This window comes from Carica papaya, chromosome 4 (assembly GCF_054855325.1).
Source record: "Carica papaya isolate Zhongbai chromosome 4, ASM5485532v1, whole genome shotgun sequence".
Taxonomy (NCBI): domain Eukaryota; kingdom Viridiplantae; phylum Streptophyta; class Magnoliopsida; order Brassicales; family Caricaceae; genus Carica; species Carica papaya.
Window position 1 is genome coordinate 3,259,202 of NC_142312.1, and position 18,261 is coordinate 3,277,462.

The 18,261-nt window shown below is 33.4% G+C and overlaps 4 protein-coding genes across 9 annotated transcripts; 3 read left to right on the forward strand and 1 right to left on the reverse strand.

The window, feature by feature from the left end:
* The first annotated feature begins 628 nt into the window (after positions 1 to 628).
* LOC110822224 (AAA-ATPase At2g18193-like) lies at positions 629 to 2,619 on the forward strand. The gene is made up of 2 exons (XM_022052271.2): positions 629 to 1,744; positions 1,874 to 2,619. The coding sequence occupies exons 1-2, from the start codon at positions 764 to 766 to the stop codon at positions 2,318 to 2,320; spliced, it is 1,428 nt and encodes a 475-aa protein (XP_021907963.2). The 5' UTR covers positions 629 to 763; the 3' UTR covers positions 2,321 to 2,619.
* Positions 2,620 to 3,140: 521 nt separating this feature from the next.
* Positions 3,141 to 6,271, forward strand: PLP3B (thioredoxin domain PLP3B-like protein). 2 transcript variants are annotated; one of them, XM_022052355.2, is made up of 9 exons: positions 3,141 to 3,326; positions 3,428 to 3,525; positions 4,502 to 4,576; positions 4,678 to 4,725; positions 4,841 to 4,983; positions 5,118 to 5,190; positions 5,351 to 5,412; positions 5,777 to 5,874; positions 5,940 to 6,271. In XM_022052355.2, exons 2-9 carry the CDS (start codon positions 3,442 to 3,444, stop codon positions 6,044 to 6,046), a joined length of 690 nt encoding a protein of 229 aa, XP_021908047.2. In that variant the 5' UTR covers positions 3,141 to 3,326; positions 3,428 to 3,441; the 3' UTR covers positions 6,047 to 6,271. The 2 variants fall into 2 exon arrangements, with proteins under 2 accessions (XP_021908047.2, XP_021908048.2); XM_022052356.2 differs by having other exon boundaries at positions 3,142 to 3,326; positions 3,424 to 3,525.
* An 858-nt stretch (positions 6,272 to 7,129) lies between these two features.
* SFH12 (SEC14-like 12) lies at positions 7,130 to 13,248 on the forward strand. Of its 3 annotated transcripts, none has more exons than XM_088217366.1 (16): positions 7,130 to 7,363; positions 7,535 to 7,655; positions 8,345 to 8,588; positions 8,744 to 8,843; positions 9,016 to 9,282; positions 9,367 to 9,444; positions 9,579 to 9,680; positions 9,771 to 9,820; positions 9,965 to 10,064; positions 10,177 to 10,272; positions 10,454 to 10,537; positions 11,077 to 11,187; positions 11,300 to 11,423; positions 11,726 to 12,120; positions 12,814 to 12,888; positions 13,024 to 13,248. In XM_088217366.1, exons 2-16 carry the CDS (start codon positions 7,628 to 7,630, stop codon positions 13,033 to 13,035), a joined length of 1,866 nt encoding a protein of 621 aa, XP_088073492.1. In that variant the 5' UTR covers positions 7,130 to 7,363; positions 7,535 to 7,627; the 3' UTR covers positions 13,036 to 13,248. The 3 variants fall into 3 exon arrangements, with proteins under 3 accessions (XP_088073492.1, XP_088073494.1, XP_088073493.1); XM_088217367.1 differs by lacking the exon at positions 7,130 to 7,363 and adding an exon at positions 7,408 to 7,426; XM_088217368.1 differs by lacking the exon at positions 11,077 to 11,187 and having other exon boundaries at positions 7,139 to 7,363.
* Positions 13,249 to 13,757: 509 nt separating this feature from the next.
* LOC110822471 (uncharacterized) lies at positions 13,758 to 17,223 on the reverse strand. Of its 3 annotated transcripts, none has more exons than XM_088217371.1 (7): positions 16,822 to 17,223; positions 15,391 to 16,009; positions 14,730 to 14,864; positions 14,448 to 14,513; positions 14,273 to 14,338; positions 14,086 to 14,148; positions 13,758 to 13,994 (listed from the first exon to the last, which is right to left on the reverse strand). In XM_088217371.1, exons 1-7 carry the CDS (start codon positions 16,875 to 16,877, stop codon positions 13,872 to 13,874), a joined length of 1,128 nt encoding a protein of 375 aa, XP_088073497.1. In that variant the 5' UTR covers positions 16,878 to 17,223; the 3' UTR covers positions 13,758 to 13,871. The 3 variants fall into 3 exon arrangements, with proteins under 3 accessions (XP_088073497.1, XP_088073496.1, XP_088073495.1); XM_088217370.1 differs by having other exon boundaries at positions 13,759 to 13,994; positions 14,730 to 14,848; positions 15,387 to 16,009; positions 16,738 to 17,223; XM_088217369.1 differs by having other exon boundaries at positions 13,760 to 13,994; positions 16,738 to 17,219.
* Positions 17,224 to 18,261: the final 1,038 nt, after the last annotated feature.

Here is an 18,261-nt window from a genome sequence, read left to right on the forward strand (position 1 = left end):
AAATAAAAATAAACTAAGATAAGCCGCCGTAATAATTAACCGGCAAGTAATTTACTAAAATAACCTGGGAGATAACTTGCACTGTAAGTCTGGGTACTTGACAGACAAGGAAAATCGTATGGATGAAGTGCATGCATTTTGAAGGAAATCTATTTAAGGAACTCGAGTATTTTCACATTACTTAAAAAGTTAATTGTTTTATTTTCCTCCTAAACATATTTTTAATGTTATAAATTTTGCTTAAATTTATTTAACATATAAAAATTAATTACATTTTACACACTTAATACATAATTAATAAACTAAGTTCTTTTAATTTTCTCTTGAATTCCACGTGACATTAATTTGGTCGTGGATGAAGTAGTTAGGAAAAAACCATGTGACTCTGGAATCTCTTGTTTTTTTATTGTCTTATTTTGTCGAAAAATTTGAAAATAAAAGAAATAACTAATTTAAATTAAATATAGTTTATTAATTTCTATTAAAATATTAATTCTTTTCAAGACTCTTCTTATTGCTTTTTTTTTTATTTTAATAATAGTCAACGCAATTATTTTTAATCCAAAATGGAAAATGAAAAAGAAATTATGACGCTAAAGAGCTTACAGAAGAAGCAACTATCTGAGTACAGCAAGTTCTTGGGGAAGACGCAAAAAATCCAATTTCTTACTCGAAACTCTCTCTATAAAAAGCCCAGAACTTATATCTCATCACCCAGTAAATCAACTGTCTGAAATTCACAAAATCAGACACATAATCCGCCATGTTTTCTTCAATCTCCGATATGTCGCAGACAGCCTCCACTTTGTTCTCCGCTTACGCCTCCATCATGGGTTCCATCATGCTCTTCCGTTCCATGGCTTACGACATCATACCGCCGGAGCTCCGGTCATATATCGCCAAACTCTTCGCTTTCTTCTTCGCCCTTCCAGCCCCTTCAAACCTAACCGTCACCGTCGACGAGCTCTGCGGCTTGACGCCGAACGAGGTGTACAGCGCCGCCGAGATTTATCTTCACACCAAGATCAGCTCCAAAACGGAGCGTCTCAAGGTCAGCAAGACTCCGCGGCAGAAGACCTTTACTATCTCGATGGAGAAAGGAGAAGAAATCACCGATTTCTTCGAAGGTATTCAGTTAAAATGGAAATATATTCACGAAGAGCCACGCGAAAATCACGGCTCTGCAAAAAAATACTTCGAGCTCTGCTTTAGTAAGAAGTTTAAAGACAAAGTAATGGAAGTTTACTTGCCTTACGTCATCGCCCAAGCAGAGAAGATCAAGAATGAGAGGAAGGTGGTGAAGTTGTACAATCGGGAATGTCCGTACTACGACGAGGAGGAAGGATGTGGTTCGGGCATGTGGGGTTTTGTCAATCTCGAGCATCCTGCAACTTTCGATACGTTGGCCATGGACGAGGATCTGAAGAAGATGATTATTGACGATTTGAATAGGTTTATAAGGAGAAAAGAGTTTTATAAGAGAGTTGGGAAAGCTTGGAAACGTGGTTATTTATTGTACGGACCTCCTGGTACGGGTAAATCAAGTTTGATCGCCGCCATGGCTAATTACCTCAAGTTTGATATATACGATTTGGAGCTTACAAGCGTTTCTTCTAACTCTGAGTTGCGGAGGATTTTGCTTTCCACCACAAACAAATCAATACTGGTGATTGAGGATATAGATTGCAGCAATGAAATGAAAGATCGGGAAGACGATGACAATGATAACGCTTATGAGAAGAAGGTAGGCAAAGTCCTTTGATACCACCTTTCATAACTTGCATTAATTTCATGTAATTGATCATTTTCTGCGGTCGATCATGGAGTTAATTTGAACTTTCTTCTTTAAATTTGTTTTTTAATTTTACTGTAGTTGACGCTTTCTGGTATGCTGAATTTCATTGACGGTTTGTGGTCGAGCTGCGGCGACGAGAGAATTATCGTCTTCACCACCAACCACAAGGAGCGGCTTGACCCAGCTCTCCTCCGGCCGGGCCGAATGGACGTTCACGTCAATTTGTCCTACTGCACGCCTCAAGGGTTCAGGACCTTGGTTTCTAATTACTTAGGCAGTGCCGGCCGGAACCACGCGCTCGCCGGAGAAATCGAAGAGCTAATAAAGAGCATGGAAGTCACCCCGGCGGAGATTGCGGAGGAGTTGATGAAGGATGACGATGCCGAGATTGTCCTCAGAGGACTCCTCAATTTCTTGAAACGTAAGAAGGTGGAAAGAAGCGAGATCCAGAAAGTAGAAGATCATCAGCCGCCGGAAACGAAGGCGGTGAGCAGGACTGAAACTGATGATGATGACGAAGAATAGAAAAAAGAAGAGGAAGAACTTAATTAAGGCGCCCTCATGAAAATCGAGTAGAGAGAAACAGAGCTTACCCACCAAAGCTCTTAAAGTGCCATAAGAGACAGAGAGCTATGAGGAAATGACATGAGAGAAAAAGGACTTTTTCGTGTTGTAGAAATATATATATGTATATATAGCTGTATGAATGTACGTACGTATTGTATGTTACATAAGAATATGAGATCAGATTTTGGGGATAAGTTTGAAAATTGAAGGAAATGTACAACAACGATTATTTGAACGAATTACTACCTATTTGTATATATTATTTTTTTTCCAATTGATTTAAATTTATAAAAATTAGTTACATTTTTTCATTAAAAAAATTATAAATTCAAATCCTATTTTATGTTTGTATGCATATATGATATAATAAATAAAATATATGTATTTATATTAAACATAAATAACTAATTTATTTTTAAAATTATAATTAATTTACTTTATTTAAATACACATATAGTAATAACAAATATTAAAAAATATACATGAATAAAGAAGAAATGTATGTTTAGTAATTCTTTTTAGTCTCAAATAGAATACAAAAAAAATTGTTATTTTTGTAAAAAAAAAATTATTACGAAAATAGATTAAACAATTCTATAATTTAATAGATTAAATTGCAAAAAAAAAAAATTAAGATTACATTGCAATAAAATTTATTTAAAAATTAAATCCGTAATTTTATCTTAAGATTTTTTTATTTTTTAAGTTTAATTATTTAAATAATAAAAATTAGTTTTTCTTTTCTTTGTTGGCTATTTTTGTTCATTAAATTTTGCCCCAAAAAATAAAAACGCACCGTTTCACATCCGGACGAGTTAGCAATATTTCAATCTCCAATCGCCATCTTCTTCTCCCGAGTAGAATTTTTGAAGATCTCATCGCTCCCAGTTTCTCTTCACAGCTGACTTAAACCTCTAAATCCCTCCTCGCTCTTCCACCGCAACCCACTGAGTGACGCAGCTTTGTAGGGTCTTCATTTCAGATCTGTTAACTTAATTGCAGCGTCTGTTCCACGTTTCTTTGGTCTTAACTTTGCTATTCGATTTGTGTTTTATTCTTAGGAAGACATAGAAGAAGAGATGGATACCAATTCAGTTAAATCAACTCTATCTAATTTAGCATTTGGGAATGTAATGGCAGCAGCTGCTCGTGATTATCAGAAGGTATTCTATATTTCTCTTTTGCAGACGTAAAACCAGAATTTGGGAACGAATTCCATGGTTTTTTTTTTGTGAATTCATTTGTTCTAAACAGTATTATGTATGAAATTATGCAATTATTTTCCCAAGATTCAGTCTGTCTTACCAGAGTTCATAGGTTTCTTTGATTCTTCCCGTACAAATTTGTTAGAATTTCTCACTATAATGCTTAGAGAAAATAGTACTTAACCTATTTCCGGAAGAAATTTGATTTTTTTTTAAAAAAATTATTTGCATATAGCTCATATAGTTCAAAAGAATAAAAATTCTATTAGAAGATCAAAAAACTAAAATCCTATGAATTTTATATTGAATTTGTTACGAGATCAATTTTTATCATTTTATGAAGAATTTACTATTTTCTAATTGAACTAGATGTGCAATTGCCAATAAATTCTATAAAACTATTACATTTGTTCCAAACATGGCCTTGGAGAAACAATTAGGGAGTCTCTCGTTGGAAAAGCAGATATCTGTATGGGGCGAGTTTGATGGAATAATGGCTTCCTAAACAAATCCCTGAATTTCAACTAGTTCTATTCTAGCAACTGGCCTGGAACATAGACTCTCCTCCTTTGCTTCTGCAGCTTTGCTTATTTTGGTTTAGAGAAGACATAACTCTTTTCCAATAATAATCAAGGAGGCGATCCGTGGGATGCGAATTATCATATGATGATGATCATTTTGTATATTTTTAGTTTATAAACAGGAGTTAGTTTGTGATTTACATATGTATAGCATGTATTTTCCCAATCAAACTATTACTTTTGAGCAAAGCTTGACTGATACTGGTTAATAATGAGTTTTCTGGTTTATATGGTGCATCCTGCTCTGCATTAAAGGAAAAAGTTAAACTAGCAATTATTGATGACGAGATAAAAAATAATGGTTTATGCCAATTATCATCATTTTGCATGAGATCTGTATTGTTATCTTTCAGGAATTACTTGCTCAAGAGAAGGCACAAGCGTCACATTCAGTCAATGAGGAGCTGGACCTTGATGAATTGATGGATGTAAGTTAGATAGTACATCTTTTATTTTTTGGCTTATTTTTTTTAATTTAATATACTTTTATTCTATATGTGGTCTCAAATGAAGTTATTGTACACTACAGGATCCTGAACTTGAAAAATTGCACGCAGAGAGGATTGCAGCTCTCAAGGTGGAATATCCAATATAGTTAACGTACTACAATTTTCATTTCCATTCCTTTTTTGTTGTTGCATCTAGGGTGAGTTTTGCGAAGTTAATTTTCACACTAAGATTTATTTGAATAGAAAGAAGCTGAGAAGCGAGAAGCATTAAAGAGGGAAGGGCATGGAGAATATAGAGAGATTACTGAGGAAGACTTCCTTGGTGAAGTCACTGGTAGTGAAAAAGTTATCTGCCACTTCTACCATAAAGAATTTTACCGATGCAAGTAAGGTTTTGCTTTACAACCTCTTTACTATGTAAATCAGCACACAGCCACATGTACTAACTCAGGCATATACACCCCTACAAGTAGGCTTCAAAATTGCAAAATTCATTTCTACCTGTTAATGGATTATTTAGGATAATGGACAAGCATTTGAAGGCCCTTGCACCAAGGCATATGGATACTAAGTTTATCAAGCTGGATGCAGAGGTTAGTTTTCCCAAGTTCTTATGCTGGTAAAACCTAACTGAGATCTGTGATTCATCGTGTTGAATTTATTCTATGATAAAGTTTACATTCTGGCTTATATCTGTTATGCCTTATGAATTATTATTAACTCATTGGTATCATCACTGTAAACTAAACGCAGAATGCTCCATTCTTTGTCAACAAACTTGGAGTGAAAACTTTACCTTGTGTCATACTGTTCAGGTCAGTCCAACTCTAATTTTTTTATTTTAACTGTTGGGTTCTCAAGTAAGAGAGAATAGAAAGTTGTTGGGAAGTCTAAGACACTGCTATGTTTCAGTTCATTTCTCATTTATTGTATATGGGGTATATCACATCCACCTTCAATTTGTTGATGGTGGGAATTCAAGATGATAGTGGTGTCACCTCAAATACAATAAATTATATTCCTATTCACTAAGAGAATTATGAACTGAGTGGGAAATGAAGCAAACACAAGTTCAATCATTACAATTTTTCGTGTGTAAATTGGGTTTTGTTTGTGTTAAGCCTGTAAAACCAGCATGATTAGCCATTGTTCTTAGTGTTTATCTAAATGCCATTTCAGAAAAGGAATTGCAATAGATAGATTGATTGGATTTCAAGATCTGGGAACAAAGGATGATTTCAGCACAAGGACACTCGAGTCTCTCCTAATAAAGAAAGGTAATGTTACATCCTGCTTCTAAACTTCTATAGCTTGTTGCAGAATCTCTAAAAGATCCATACAGGTATAATTAGTGACAAGAAAAACGATGAAGATGACGAGGATGATGAGGATCAGAAAACAAGCAGGACGGTGAGGTCATCTGTGAATCAGGACTCGGATTCAGATTGAAAGCAGCAAAGACATCAGTTGCACTGGGGGGTTTTCAACTTTTTGATGATCATTTCCATAGAAACTTCATGTTGGCAAAACGAAATTTAATTGAACTTGCCATTGAAGCCCATGGGAAAATGTGGTTAATGCAATTTCTGAGTGTTCAAGCTTTTGTGAAAATACTAGAATATTAAAATATGGAATGAGTATATTCTATTATATGTAATATCTAAGTTTTAGTCATTCAAGTTTTTTTATCCTCTCATTAAAATCTTATTATCTTTAAGTTTTTGCAGAGATAATTGGAGCTAAATTTAAGTTGACAGAGAAAGGATTTTCTATAATAAATATAGAAAATCAGTAATTGGAGCTAAATTTCTTAATGCAATAATTTTGGGATAATAATTTCAGCTTTCAAGTTTTTACTTGCTTTCGGCAGAGTTGAAAAGGTAAATTAATAGCTGTAATTATTGTTAAAAATATTTAAAAAATTTTCAGATTATTTGCAAAGAAAGGAGTTAGGAAGATGCAAAATATGAATTTATTTTGACATTAAATTCGATTTAAATTTTAATTTTATAGAATAAAAATTATAAATAAAATACGCATTTTAGTAAAATTTATTTAATTAAGCATTTAAATAAAATAAATGAACCAAAAATAATTTAAATTAAACAGTTTAGATTAATAATTCATAAGTATATTATTATGTATTCACATGTAAATTTTATACATTAACAGTGCGTGTTGCATTTTAAATAATAATTTTTTTGGTGAAATTAAAATTTTTCTAATAAATTAAATCCAACGTAGCGGGTTGAAAATTTTGTTAAATAAATTAAATTAATATTTTTCAAGAAAAAAAATTAAATAAGTATATTTATGCATAGCAGGCCGGGCCGCCCAGTTACTTTAGGATGAGAGGCAGCATTTCCAAATTCCCGCCTGGGTTCGGGCCGGCCGAAAAGCGAGGGAGAGTTAGTGATGTTCGGCTGGTTCGTCCGATTCTCGGGTCTGTTTGAACCGGGAAGCCTTGCGTCTCTCTCTCTCTCTCTCTCTCTCTCTCCCTCGCGCGCCCGCTCTAAGATTCAACTATGAACGGCGTAATTCTTACCGAAAAGAAATCAATGGCGTCCATATTAGCAAAGCTTAACAAACACTCCACCAATACCTGTGGAAGCTAAAAATGAGTCAAGATCGTTGAAACCATGTCGCGTTGTATGCGCGTCTCTGTCTCTCCTCCGCCGATAACCAAGGAAGCCAAAAATGGAGAGAGTTTGTCGGTCTTTTATACCTTTTATGTCCATCTCTCCTCTCTCGGCTCTATTCGCAGAGGTAGTTCCTTCTCTCTCTGTCTCTCTCTCTTTCTCTCTGTGTGGATATTCTCTGAGCAACTTTGTTTGTTTTCTTTTTATTCATTTCAGTGTTCATGGTTATTTGAGCTTGATTCTTCTATTTTTTGTTTGTTATCGAGTTGAAAAGATGTTTTCGAAATGCTATGTGCAGGCATTTGGCAAGGACTTTGGTGTCGGCTGGTTGTATATGAGGGCTCAGGTCCTTCTGGCCTTTACTGCCTAATCCACCAGTAATACCCCCAAGATGTCTGGGTCTCTCGCTCTTAGGCCAGGTAAAATTCACTCTTCATGTTTTTCTCCTTTTTTGTCTGTTTTATTGTATAGTTTTTCATACAAATTGGTCCATTGTTTGTTGCAATTCTATGCTGTTTCTCTATAATGGAGAAGTTGGGGCAAGTTTGGAACAAATGAAATATTTTGCGGCATTCATTTGAAATCTTACTTCCATTTCCATTTACCATTCACTAACCAAACGAATGAGTCAGCTTCTCTTTTAAACTATAGTACTTCATCTACAAATTCCATGGTTTCAGATAGAATTTGAAATGTTTGATGTAAGTAGACATGTTCAAATGAATTCCAAGAATAGTTCATTTTTTCCAAACATGATCATAAAAATTCATATACTATGTAATTTAGGTATTTAATAAATCAAGTTAACTATCTGATATCAATTGATGTACGAGTTATGATTGTCCTGCTGTGAATATGCCTGAATCTTGTTTTGTATATGGAAAGTTCGAAGGGGGCTTGGTCGTAAAGCAAGTCACAGTGGCTTCTTACTTGTATTTTTTCTGTTTGTGTTAGTATATTCATCCTGATTTGGAATACAACACATGATCCTGTACCGTGTATGTTCTGTATATCTTGTTCCGTTTAATAGCAGTTGTATCAACCTTTTTGAGGTATTTGATAGTTTCTGTTTGATGGTTAATCCACTGATGTTCATCTGATGCATCAGAAGTTGAATTCTCAGAGGATGAGAAGAAGACTAGGGTCGGATCTTTCAAGAAAGCCGCCATGAATGCTTCCCACAAGTTCAGGAACTCTTTGTCAAAAAGGAGAAGAAGTAGCAAAGTCATGTCTGTCGACATTGAGGATGTGCATGATGCTGAGGAGTTGCAGGCTGTTGATGCCTTCCGCCAAGCACTTATCCTGGAAGAGCTACTTCCGGCAAAGCATGATGATTATCATATGATGCTCAGGTTTCAAGATGAATACTTTTTTCAATTCGCTAATTGTATTTAAGATATGCCTTAGTTGTCTTCTTGGCCTCTGAATTTGTAGATGACAGAATGGATTTTGAAAAAGATGATAGCATAAGCATATTTGTGTCTAAATGTAATGTTTCATAACACAGATTTTTGAGGGCTAGGAAATTTGACATCGACAAAACAAAACAAATGTGGTCAGACATGCTCCAGTGGAGGAAGGAATTTGGTTGTGACACAATAATGGAGGTATATATTCTCCACAGAATCTGGCTTTAGAGGCTTTAAGAATTCTCTTATTTTACTTCTTTCTCCTACTATAATATATGGTCAGGGCTGGAAGCCTGGCAGTTTTTTCTGTGTTTCTCTGGCTGAATCTTGGTCCTTCTTCCTTCTTCTTCTTCTTTATTCTCTGTTCAAGGATTTCGAATTCAAGGAACGTAATGAAGTCCTGGAATACTATCCCCAAGGACACCATGGAGTTGACAAGGAAGGCCGACCCGTTTACATTGAGAGACTAGGCAAAGTGGACCCTAACAAACTGATGCAGGTCACAACCATGGACCGCTATGTGAAATACCATGTGATGGAATTCGAGAGGACCTTTGCTGCTAAATTCCCAGCTTGTTCAATTGCAGCAAAGAAGCACATTGACCAAAGTACTACCATCCTGGATGTGCAAGGAGTGGTAAGTCAACCTGAACAAATGGAATAAAAATTGTCAAAATGCACAACTTCAGAAAAAACTTATGCTGTCGATTTGTCATATTAGGGCCTTAAAAATTTCAACAAAGCTGCAAGGGATCTAATTACTCGCCTACAAAAGATTGATGGTGACAACTATCCAGAGGTATTATCAGGCCCCTGGCCGCCACCCCCTCCCCACCCCCCGCCCCGCCCCAACTCAAAGAAAGGTGTTCTGCATCTGCAATCTATTGTTAATGCAGATTTATGGTGTTGTTCGGGTTGTTCTTTTCTTTGCAGACCTTGAATCGCATGTTTATCATCAATGCTGGCTCTGGATTTAGAATGTTGTGGAACACTGTTAAGTCTTTCCTTGATCCTAAGACCACAGCAAAGATCCATGTAAGTGCGCACTTCCATATGCTGAGTCTACCAAGTTTTGAGTCGTTTGACCAAAAATATAATTAATCAATAAAACTAATTATCTACCAGGTTCTTGGCAATAAGTACCAGAGCAAATTGCTTGAGATAATTGATGCTAGGTAAGTTTCCGATGCATGTTCTTAATTTCAGATATTTCTTATCTCAGTTCTTTATCTGATTCTTTATCTTTCCCTGGTACGATGCCTGTTTCCTGAAAACATAAATTGAGTAATAATCTTCTTTTCAATTTTGGTCTTCTTTAGTGAGTTGCCCGACTTTCTAGGAGGTACTTGTACCTGTGCTGATCAGGGAGGCTGTATGCGGTCTGATAAGGGCCCATGGAAGGACCCAGAGATCATGAAGGTGTCTAGCACTATGTTCCTTTCTATTCAGTTATTCCCTTCATTTCACATGAAGGCTTGATCATATTTATTTTTCCTTAATTAGCCACTTTAATTAATCATTGCACTTGCAGAGGGTTCAAAACGGTGATCATAAATGTACAAGGAAATCTGAGGCTCGGAACACTGAGGAGAAGACAATTTCTGAGGATGAGATAGTGTACTCGAAGGTTTTGCTTTCTTATATATATATATATATATATAAATTTGAAATATGCCAATTTGAAACAAATCAATCATATTTATGAGGTCTTTCGATTCATCTGTGCTCCTGGAGCACCTTATAAATATTACTCGCTGATTTACCTCTTGAAAAGGGCCTCATTTTTTACCTTTTGACAACCTCTGCAGGGATGTGACTCTTCACATGAGGCAGGGTCTGACATAGAAAAACTTCGAAGGGACCAAATAGAGCATCCGCCAATTCATGAAGAAGTGAGTATTATGTACTTCCCCTAAAATATATTCAGTAATTTGAAGGTTCCTATGTTTCAGTCGGCAGTAAGATAAAGCATTACGCTAACATATGCTGCAGTAGCATTTGATATCAACAAAATCATAGGGTTAGACATCAAAGAAAATATCAGATCTATGATTTGTGGCATAAGAAGATGGTTAGAACAGAACAAACAAAAACCCAACATGTAGCCACCAATTAGTTTCTTCATTTTGGTCAAAACAATTTTTTTTTTCTTTTTAAACTTATCCTCACATATTTATCTTAATTTTTAACGTAAACTTCTCTTTTATAAACTAATTTTTTAATTTCATTTTACTTGTGAGCTTCACATTTTGTTATAAGTCTTAGGGTTAATTATATGATATTTAGATTTGAAAGATAAATTCTTGTAGCTGCTTTATTTGTTTATATGAATAGTTTGATATTCTTTCGAAAAAGTTAATTTATTAAATTAAAAATTAGTTACAAGTAAAATAACACTAATATAATATATCTATATAATTTTGTTTCATAGGGAAAAGTTAAGACTAAAAATGAGGATGGTACAAATGACACTTTACTCATTGTACATTGTGTTTTGGACTGTTCATTAGCTACCAAACATGCAGAGGAAAAATTTATTCAGGCTAGTCCATACATATTAAACATCATTTTACTTTGCCTTGCATTGCATTATCCTATTTAATTCCTCTTTGCAAAACTTTCTTCTTTTCCCTTTCCATCTTTTTGAACTACAGGTCCACATCAGCAAAAAGAGTAGTCATAATCACTACAATTTTGATAGCTTTCCAGTGGCTGAGAAGATGATGGACTCAAATTGGCAAAAGTTGGTCGATGCTGACAAGTTTGCCCTCGCCGAAGGTACATTTTCCTGTTAGCTTGTTTCTACTTCGTTTCAGCAAAGTCCCAATAAGCTTGTCCATGTTCTGATAGAGCAGAATAAAACTATGCTATTGAGATGGCTACTTTCACCTAAAACATATTCTTTTACAATAACTTTTTGAGCTCGTATAATCTATTTACAGGTCTTTTTTTTTTTTGAGAGAAAGGAAGACCTATTCAAAATCATTTTTGGGCAATCCTACATGTATTGTTCTTGACTTAGTTAAGGCCAACTAACTTTTGTATGGCTGTGACTTAGTTTTCCCCTCTTGATAATGCAGATTGTTATGCCATGCAAGATCAACGCAAAGTTGCCGAAGGGGGTAATTCTCAGATTTTCACTGGTGTCATGGCCTTTGTTATGGGCATTGTCACTATGATCAGGGTGACCCGCAATATGCCCAAAAGGCTCACTGATGCCACTATCTACTCCAATTCTATTGGTTGTGATGATGACGTAGTAGTGAAAAGCCAGCCGGCTCCACAGAAACTACCTATCCCTGCCATATCTGGCGAAGAGTTCATGGTTGTGATGAAACGCATGGCTGAATTGGAAGAGAGAGTGCGTATCTTGAGCCTGCAACCTATGACCATGCCACCTGAGAAGGAAGAAATGTTGAATGTGGCCATCAACCGAGCCAATGTCTTGGAGCAAGAGCTTAACATGACCAAGAAGGTAATGGATTTTGCCTTTGCAAACTTCTTAGCTACCTAGATGAATAGCCTGCGAAATTAAAATTGGCACCCAAATATTCAATTGTCTGTGCTTTTAATCTAAAGATCTTTTCAGCATATATATTTTGTTATCTCAAGGTTTGCAGAACATTACTATGTTTTCTTCATGTCTATTGCTATTTAGACAACTTTTTTTTTTTTCTTTTCTTTGGGTGGGAGGGGGGGGGGATTAAAAATTTATGTTTTCAGTCCTCAATTATTATTTTTTTTGGTGGTGAATATGATTGACTATTAAGTTGTGTTTGGTCCAATTTCCATGCGATTCCTAGTCTATCTCGTGATTCTAATTCTTACCATAGTCTTAATATTGCATAACTTAAAACATAATATAAAGTGTTTAGGTCACAACCATTTTGCTTTGAATTCTCTGATGGTGAAAATACAATTCTTATCTTGAAAACTAGGCGTCCAGTAGTAAAAAACTTCAATTGGGAATAGTGGTAATCCAAACACAACCAAATATGTTAGTTATCCATATGAAAGACTAATAGAAGAATTAGAATTGGCAGTTAACAAAGACTGATTAAGAATTGAACCCAACGCAGCATTGAGGATTTGTGTTACTTACAATATGAAGAACGTTAAGAGATTAAACAGAGATTTGGGCCGTGATAAATTCCTGTTCTGCTTTCAGGCTCTGGAGGACACACTTGCCAAACAGGAGGAGCTTGTGGCCTATATTGACAAGAAGAAGAAAAAGAAGAAGCTGGTTTGCTGCTAGACCATACAGACAAACACACGCACACACACATATATATTATATATAAGTACATATGTATAATACAAAATAGCTTAACTAGTTTTTGTTTTCTCATTGTGAAACTTATCTTGGCTTCTATTGCAGTTTAACTGGTGAGAAATGAGAATCCGGACACTTTTGAGAAGCTCAGAAGCTTGGTGATGCAATGATTCTTTTTTCCCCTCTTATCCAAGGCCATCCACACTCTCATGTTGAATATTGTTTCGTCTGTAAATTACAAATGAAAAGTTTTGTTGCATATGCAGTGTGAGACACATTCAGACAATTCATATGTATATCTTGAATAAAAATTGGGGTCTTCAGAATCTATATATATTGCCTAGCAGGTGGCAGCTCGTATTTTACTTAGTCCCAAGACGTGAAAGAGGAGAAAAAAAAAAAGGAACTGTTTGGTTCCCATAAATGATGTGTTAGTTCTTACATTCATTTGTTAATGCATATAATATATTGATGAAAAGAATCATATAAAAATGCATATATTTATTCATGAAAAAATCATATAATAGTAGAGTGAATGTTCATAAAGAATAAGAACACATAATACTATTTTAGAAATTAAAAATAATTATTTTTATTCTTTTTTTATTTCATTCTCATTTTTTGTTCTCATTTTTACTATCATGTAAATACTGTTTTTATTTATTAATTATCAACTAACTTTTTTTTTCCACTAAAATTAATCTCCTACCTCGTTATTTTAATTATATATTTTATTGTATCCATTTAATATATTTAAAGTTTTATTCTCAAATTATTATCAAAGAAATCAGAATCGTACCTCTTTAATAAGATATATAATTGGTTCTTTATATATGTATAAGTAGATCCAATATACTGGTCTCTTATTCAAAAATCAGAGGACATCGTTTTCTTGTCTATACAAACGGAACTTCAACAATTCAAAATGCTTGCTTGGAAAATTAGGGTTTTATTCAGAGTCCACTACAATTGTACAAATTTAAGAAAGATACACAAGATAAGGGCACAAGGCAGAGCCCTCTACTCCTAAGTTCTGCCTTTTCTCCTTCCTTTTCATCTTCTTCCTTGCTCGAACTCTGTAAATTTTTTTAGTTGATTGTAAGATTATATTTAAAACAAATAAAAATTTATATTTATTTCAATTAAGAAATAATACAAATTTCTTACCGCTAGTATGAATGATCGAGTGCCGGACTTGTAAGAAGACTTCCTATAAGGCACGCTTAGTGTCTGTGAGGAATTTATTACAAGAATTAAGGAATTATAAATTTTGAAATATTAATTTTTACAATTGAAATGAATTAAGATATATTTGAAAGAAAGTTTTTAGAGATTGAAAAGAAAATTTTATTACCTGAATTTGGTCATGAAGGAATTGAATATACCCAATAGCTTCTGTTAACACTGAAGCTGTATCTGTCTGCAAGTTTAAAAAATTTAAAAAAAAAAATTAAAAATAAAGTCTGTAAGCATGCTGCAAGTATATGTATTATGTACGATGTAGTTCAGTTATATATATATATATACACCTTGCCAAAAGGTGCCACTAATTTATGCAAAGCTGCAATTCTGTCTCCCAGTTTCTCCTTCCTGACCTAGTAAAAACCCAATTCAATACCTGTTAGTGGTCACAAATAAAATAAAATAAAAACAGATATTGTTATTTACTATTTTACATTTCTTAGATAAATTGAATATCACCAAATTGAGGCAACCATCAAAAGTTAGTATATATATAAATATATATATGCTAAATTAATTTTTACTTGATCAATACTTATATATGTATATGTTGAAAATTGAATGAGTACCTTCAATGGTGGGCATGAAGATCGTGGCATGGTCTTGTACTTCTTAGCTTTTTCTTGGGATTCCATTGAGCCGCTAGCAGTAAAAATACTTGGCGTCTTTGTTCTTCCACTGCCACTTTCTAAAGCCGACATTTTCTTCAGTTTTAGATAAGAAAACATAAAAATAAAATCAGTATTATTCTATCTATTTAGGCCATGCAGCATATATATCTATCATATATATATATATACATATATATTGTCATCAATGCTGCCGTTTTTATGACAAAGACAGAAGAGTTTATCATGAAAACAAGAGATATATGAACTAAGAACTAATCCCATTATGAGTCAGGAAACAAGGACACCATATATAGACAAACTTATTTCAGTCTTCAGGCACTACATTAGAGCTATTACATACATAGATGTAAATTTCAATATATATATATGAAATGGAAAAGGCATATATTGACAATGATAAACAGACTACAGCTGCTAACTGGTTAATTTATATATATGGTCGTTGAATCAATTGTCAAAACAAAGGTTGTTGATCAGTATTACGCATGCACGCGCACGCGCGCGCGCACACACACACACATATATTTTACGTATTAATATATAGATGTATATACATATATATAACAAAAAAAGTAGGAGGAAAGTAAAGGATACCCACTAATTTGGTGCAGGATCTTTTAGATGGAGTAATACTACTACCATCTCTTTCTGACTTCATGAAAATAGCGCTAGTTTCTCCTGATCTGATATTTAATCCCCCAAGATTTCTCTGCGCGAACGACGAAGACAATTGCCTTGACGAGTTCCTCCCAGTATCATCATTATCATGATCATAAGTTGATGACAATTCCGATCTCAAAACAAAACTATTGTTTGCATAATTGCTGGAGCTGTATAACAATGATCTACTAGTAGGTGTAGATACATGATCAATATTATTTCTCAAATAGTTCATATAATCATTGTAACTATTATAATTATTAGCCTGCAGACTTTGATGATGATGATCTGCTCCTGAAAGCTCTGGAAGTTGTTGATGATGATGAGTTGAAGAGAAGTTTCTGTCAAGGCTTATTAGGTTTTGGCTCAGAGAATCTTCTGCGTTAATTTCAGTCATGAGTAACTTTAGGAAAGAATTATAATCTGAGATTTCTTCCTTCATGTGATTTGCAAGAAGGGATTGTTGGTGATGATGACTGGGTGCCCATGGCTCAGATCCTGATGATGAGCTTGAAATGGTTTCACGGTGATAGTTCATGTTGTTGCTGTCATTATTCCTGCATTATTATCATTTAAGCAAAAACACTCAATAAAATTAATGTATAGATTACATACATATATATAATCAATGAAATTAAAATTAAGTATGAAACTAATTTTTTCAAATTTAACGTGCCTTTTCATGGCCTAAGCTCCTTGAGAAAATGTAGATGAAGCACAAAACCTGAATCGATCGAGAGCTAAGATCTAAAGTTTAAATATGAACTCTTTGATCTAATAAAGTTGAATCAATTTTATTGAAAAACCTATATACTTAAAAAGAAAAAAAAGCAATCTATTAATATTATTCATACATTTAAAAGATAATTAATTTATCTTTTCATATGTATACACACACACACATATATATATATATATGAATGTTGTCAGAAACGCAAAAGAAAAAACATTTATGTAGCTTGCTAGACATGTTCTTTGCTGCATTAATGTTGATTTGCTCGACCTTTTATAGCACTATAGTTTAGGTTATACATTATTCTAGGTACTTTTTTTGTAATTAATGAAGCAGCTTATCAAATAAGCAATGTGCTGAAATAAGTAGCTTACTATGACTCGTATATTATGCACACATCGATATATAAGTTGGGTGCATGTGTACTTTCTAATAGCTTGTAATTAAGATACAGATAACAATTAAGCTTCCACTACACATAAACCCTAACTAATATATCCTGTGTAATCAAGGGATATATATGTCTGTGTGGGTATATATATATAAACTTACAGAAAACCGGTGCTTGGGTGCCAATCATGAGAGGGTACTGAAACTTTATGGCTTGCTGTAGATCGAGTGGCCATGGAATAATACCTTGCTAACTGTTCTTGGAGCTGAAACTGAAAGTGGATGTTTGCTGCAGACTCCATACTTAACCTACTCCTGAGTTTGATCAAATATAACTCGAAAATCCCAAATGGATATTACTAATTAGAGCTAAAAAGAAGCTGATTTGACCCAAGGAAAAACTCAGAGAGATGTATATATATTCCAAATGGGTATTATTAGTAAAGCTACAAAGAAGCTGATTTGATCCAAGGAAAAGCTCAGATATCTATATAATATAATATATATAAGCTAATATTTCTGGACTCTTAAGAAATTTTTGAAGAGAGAAGCTAAACAAAGTTTGACGACTGGATGAAGATGAGCATATATATCCAAAGGGAAAGGATGTTATTGTGGATGTTTACTGTGAGCTTAAAAACCATGTACTGTGAGCATTTTATAATACCCCACTAAAACCCTCTAACTTCAGCATATTAAATATATATATAATTATATAATATAAAGAAGAAAAATTAAATTTATGTGGATTTTTTCAAAAGAACAAAAAAAAAAAAAAAGGAAGAAGAAAAATAAACTTGTAAGCAAATACGTATACTCATTACTAGCTAGCAAGCTACCGGTTGGCCATGAGAGTCGGCAAGGAGGGTTTTTCGGTGAAAGGGCACAGGGCACTCCTTTCAAGGTTTAGGTGGTAATCATAATTAATTAGCACTTTCTCATTATTAAATAGAAATTAAAAATTCTACAATATTAACATATGTATTTATAGATAAAAGTGATAATACCATGTTTATTTTTTTAATTTTGAAAAATAAAAATAATTTATTAATATAAATTATAATTATATATTACTATGAAAATAAGATTTTAAAAATTTGAATTTAAAAATTATAAAAACAAAACAAAAATGTTAATACATAATAGTTATCAATTTAAATTTATAAAATATAAAAATATAATTTAGTTTTTAATTAATTATAAATTTTATACTATAAAAATAGAATTTAATTTTTCATTAACTAAAATTGTACTCTTTAGAATTACCAATTAATTATCTTTATGTTCAACTTAGTTTAAATTTTTAAGTTTATAACAAATAGTGAAAATACGAGTAGGAATCTAAATGCAAGTGTTCACTTGATCTCCTCAACGCCCGATGAACAATATATAATTACAAATATATGTATGTGTGTAAATCGACACTTATAAATAATGTCAAATTATGAATTAAGAATAAAATTATCTTTTATATAATTTTAAATTTTAACTTAAAAATATAAGAAAATATATTTACTAGATTTTTTTTTTTAATTTAAACAATAATTCGGTATACCCTTCACTAAAATTAATATATACACAGCTCTTTTTCACCAAAAGTGATCATACCATACATATATTTATTATATGTATATATATATATATAATAAATGGGTGAGCCTAAAAAAGTTAACTTAAAAAGAATGT

Coding starts and splice junctions, on each gene's coding strand:
- LOC110822224 (XM_022052271.2), top strand. CDS start 764: ATGTTTTCTTCAATCTCCGATATGTCGCAGACAGCCTCCACTTTGTTC. Junction 1,745..1,873: donor ATAACGCTTATGAGAAGAAG/GTAGGCAAAGTC, acceptor ATTTTACTGTAG/TTGACGCTTTCTGGTATGCT.
- PLP3B (XM_022052355.2), top strand. CDS start 3,442: ATGGATACCAATTCAGTTAAATCAACTCTATCTAATTTAGCATTTGGG. Junction 4,984..5,117: donor AAAGAATTTTACCGATGCAA/GTAAGGTTTTGC, acceptor TGGATTATTTAG/GATAATGGACAAGCATTTGA. Junction 5,191..5,350: donor TTATCAAGCTGGATGCAGAG/GTTAGTTTTCCC, acceptor AACTAAACGCAG/AATGCTCCATTCTTTGTCAA.
- SFH12 (XM_088217366.1), top strand. CDS start 7,628: ATGTCTGGGTCTCTCGCTCTTAGGCCAG. Junction 9,283..9,366: donor TCCTGGATGTGCAAGGAGTG/GTAAGTCAACCT, acceptor TTGTCATATTAG/GGCCTTAAAAATTTCAACAA. Junction 11,188..11,299: donor CAGAGGAAAAATTTATTCAG/GCTAGTCCATAC, acceptor TTTGAACTACAG/GTCCACATCAGCAAAAAGAG.
- LOC110822471 (XM_088217369.1), bottom strand. CDS start 16,877: ATGGAGTCTGCAGCAAACATCCACTTTCAGTTTCAGCTCCAAGAACAG. Junction 14,514..14,729: donor CTTCATGCCCACCATTGAAG/GTACTCATTCAA, acceptor GGTTTTTACTAG/GTCAGGAAGGAGAAACTGGG. Junction 14,339..14,447: donor TAGTGGCACCTTTTGGCAAG/GTGTATATATAT, acceptor TTAAACTTGCAG/ACAGATACAGCTTCAGTGTT.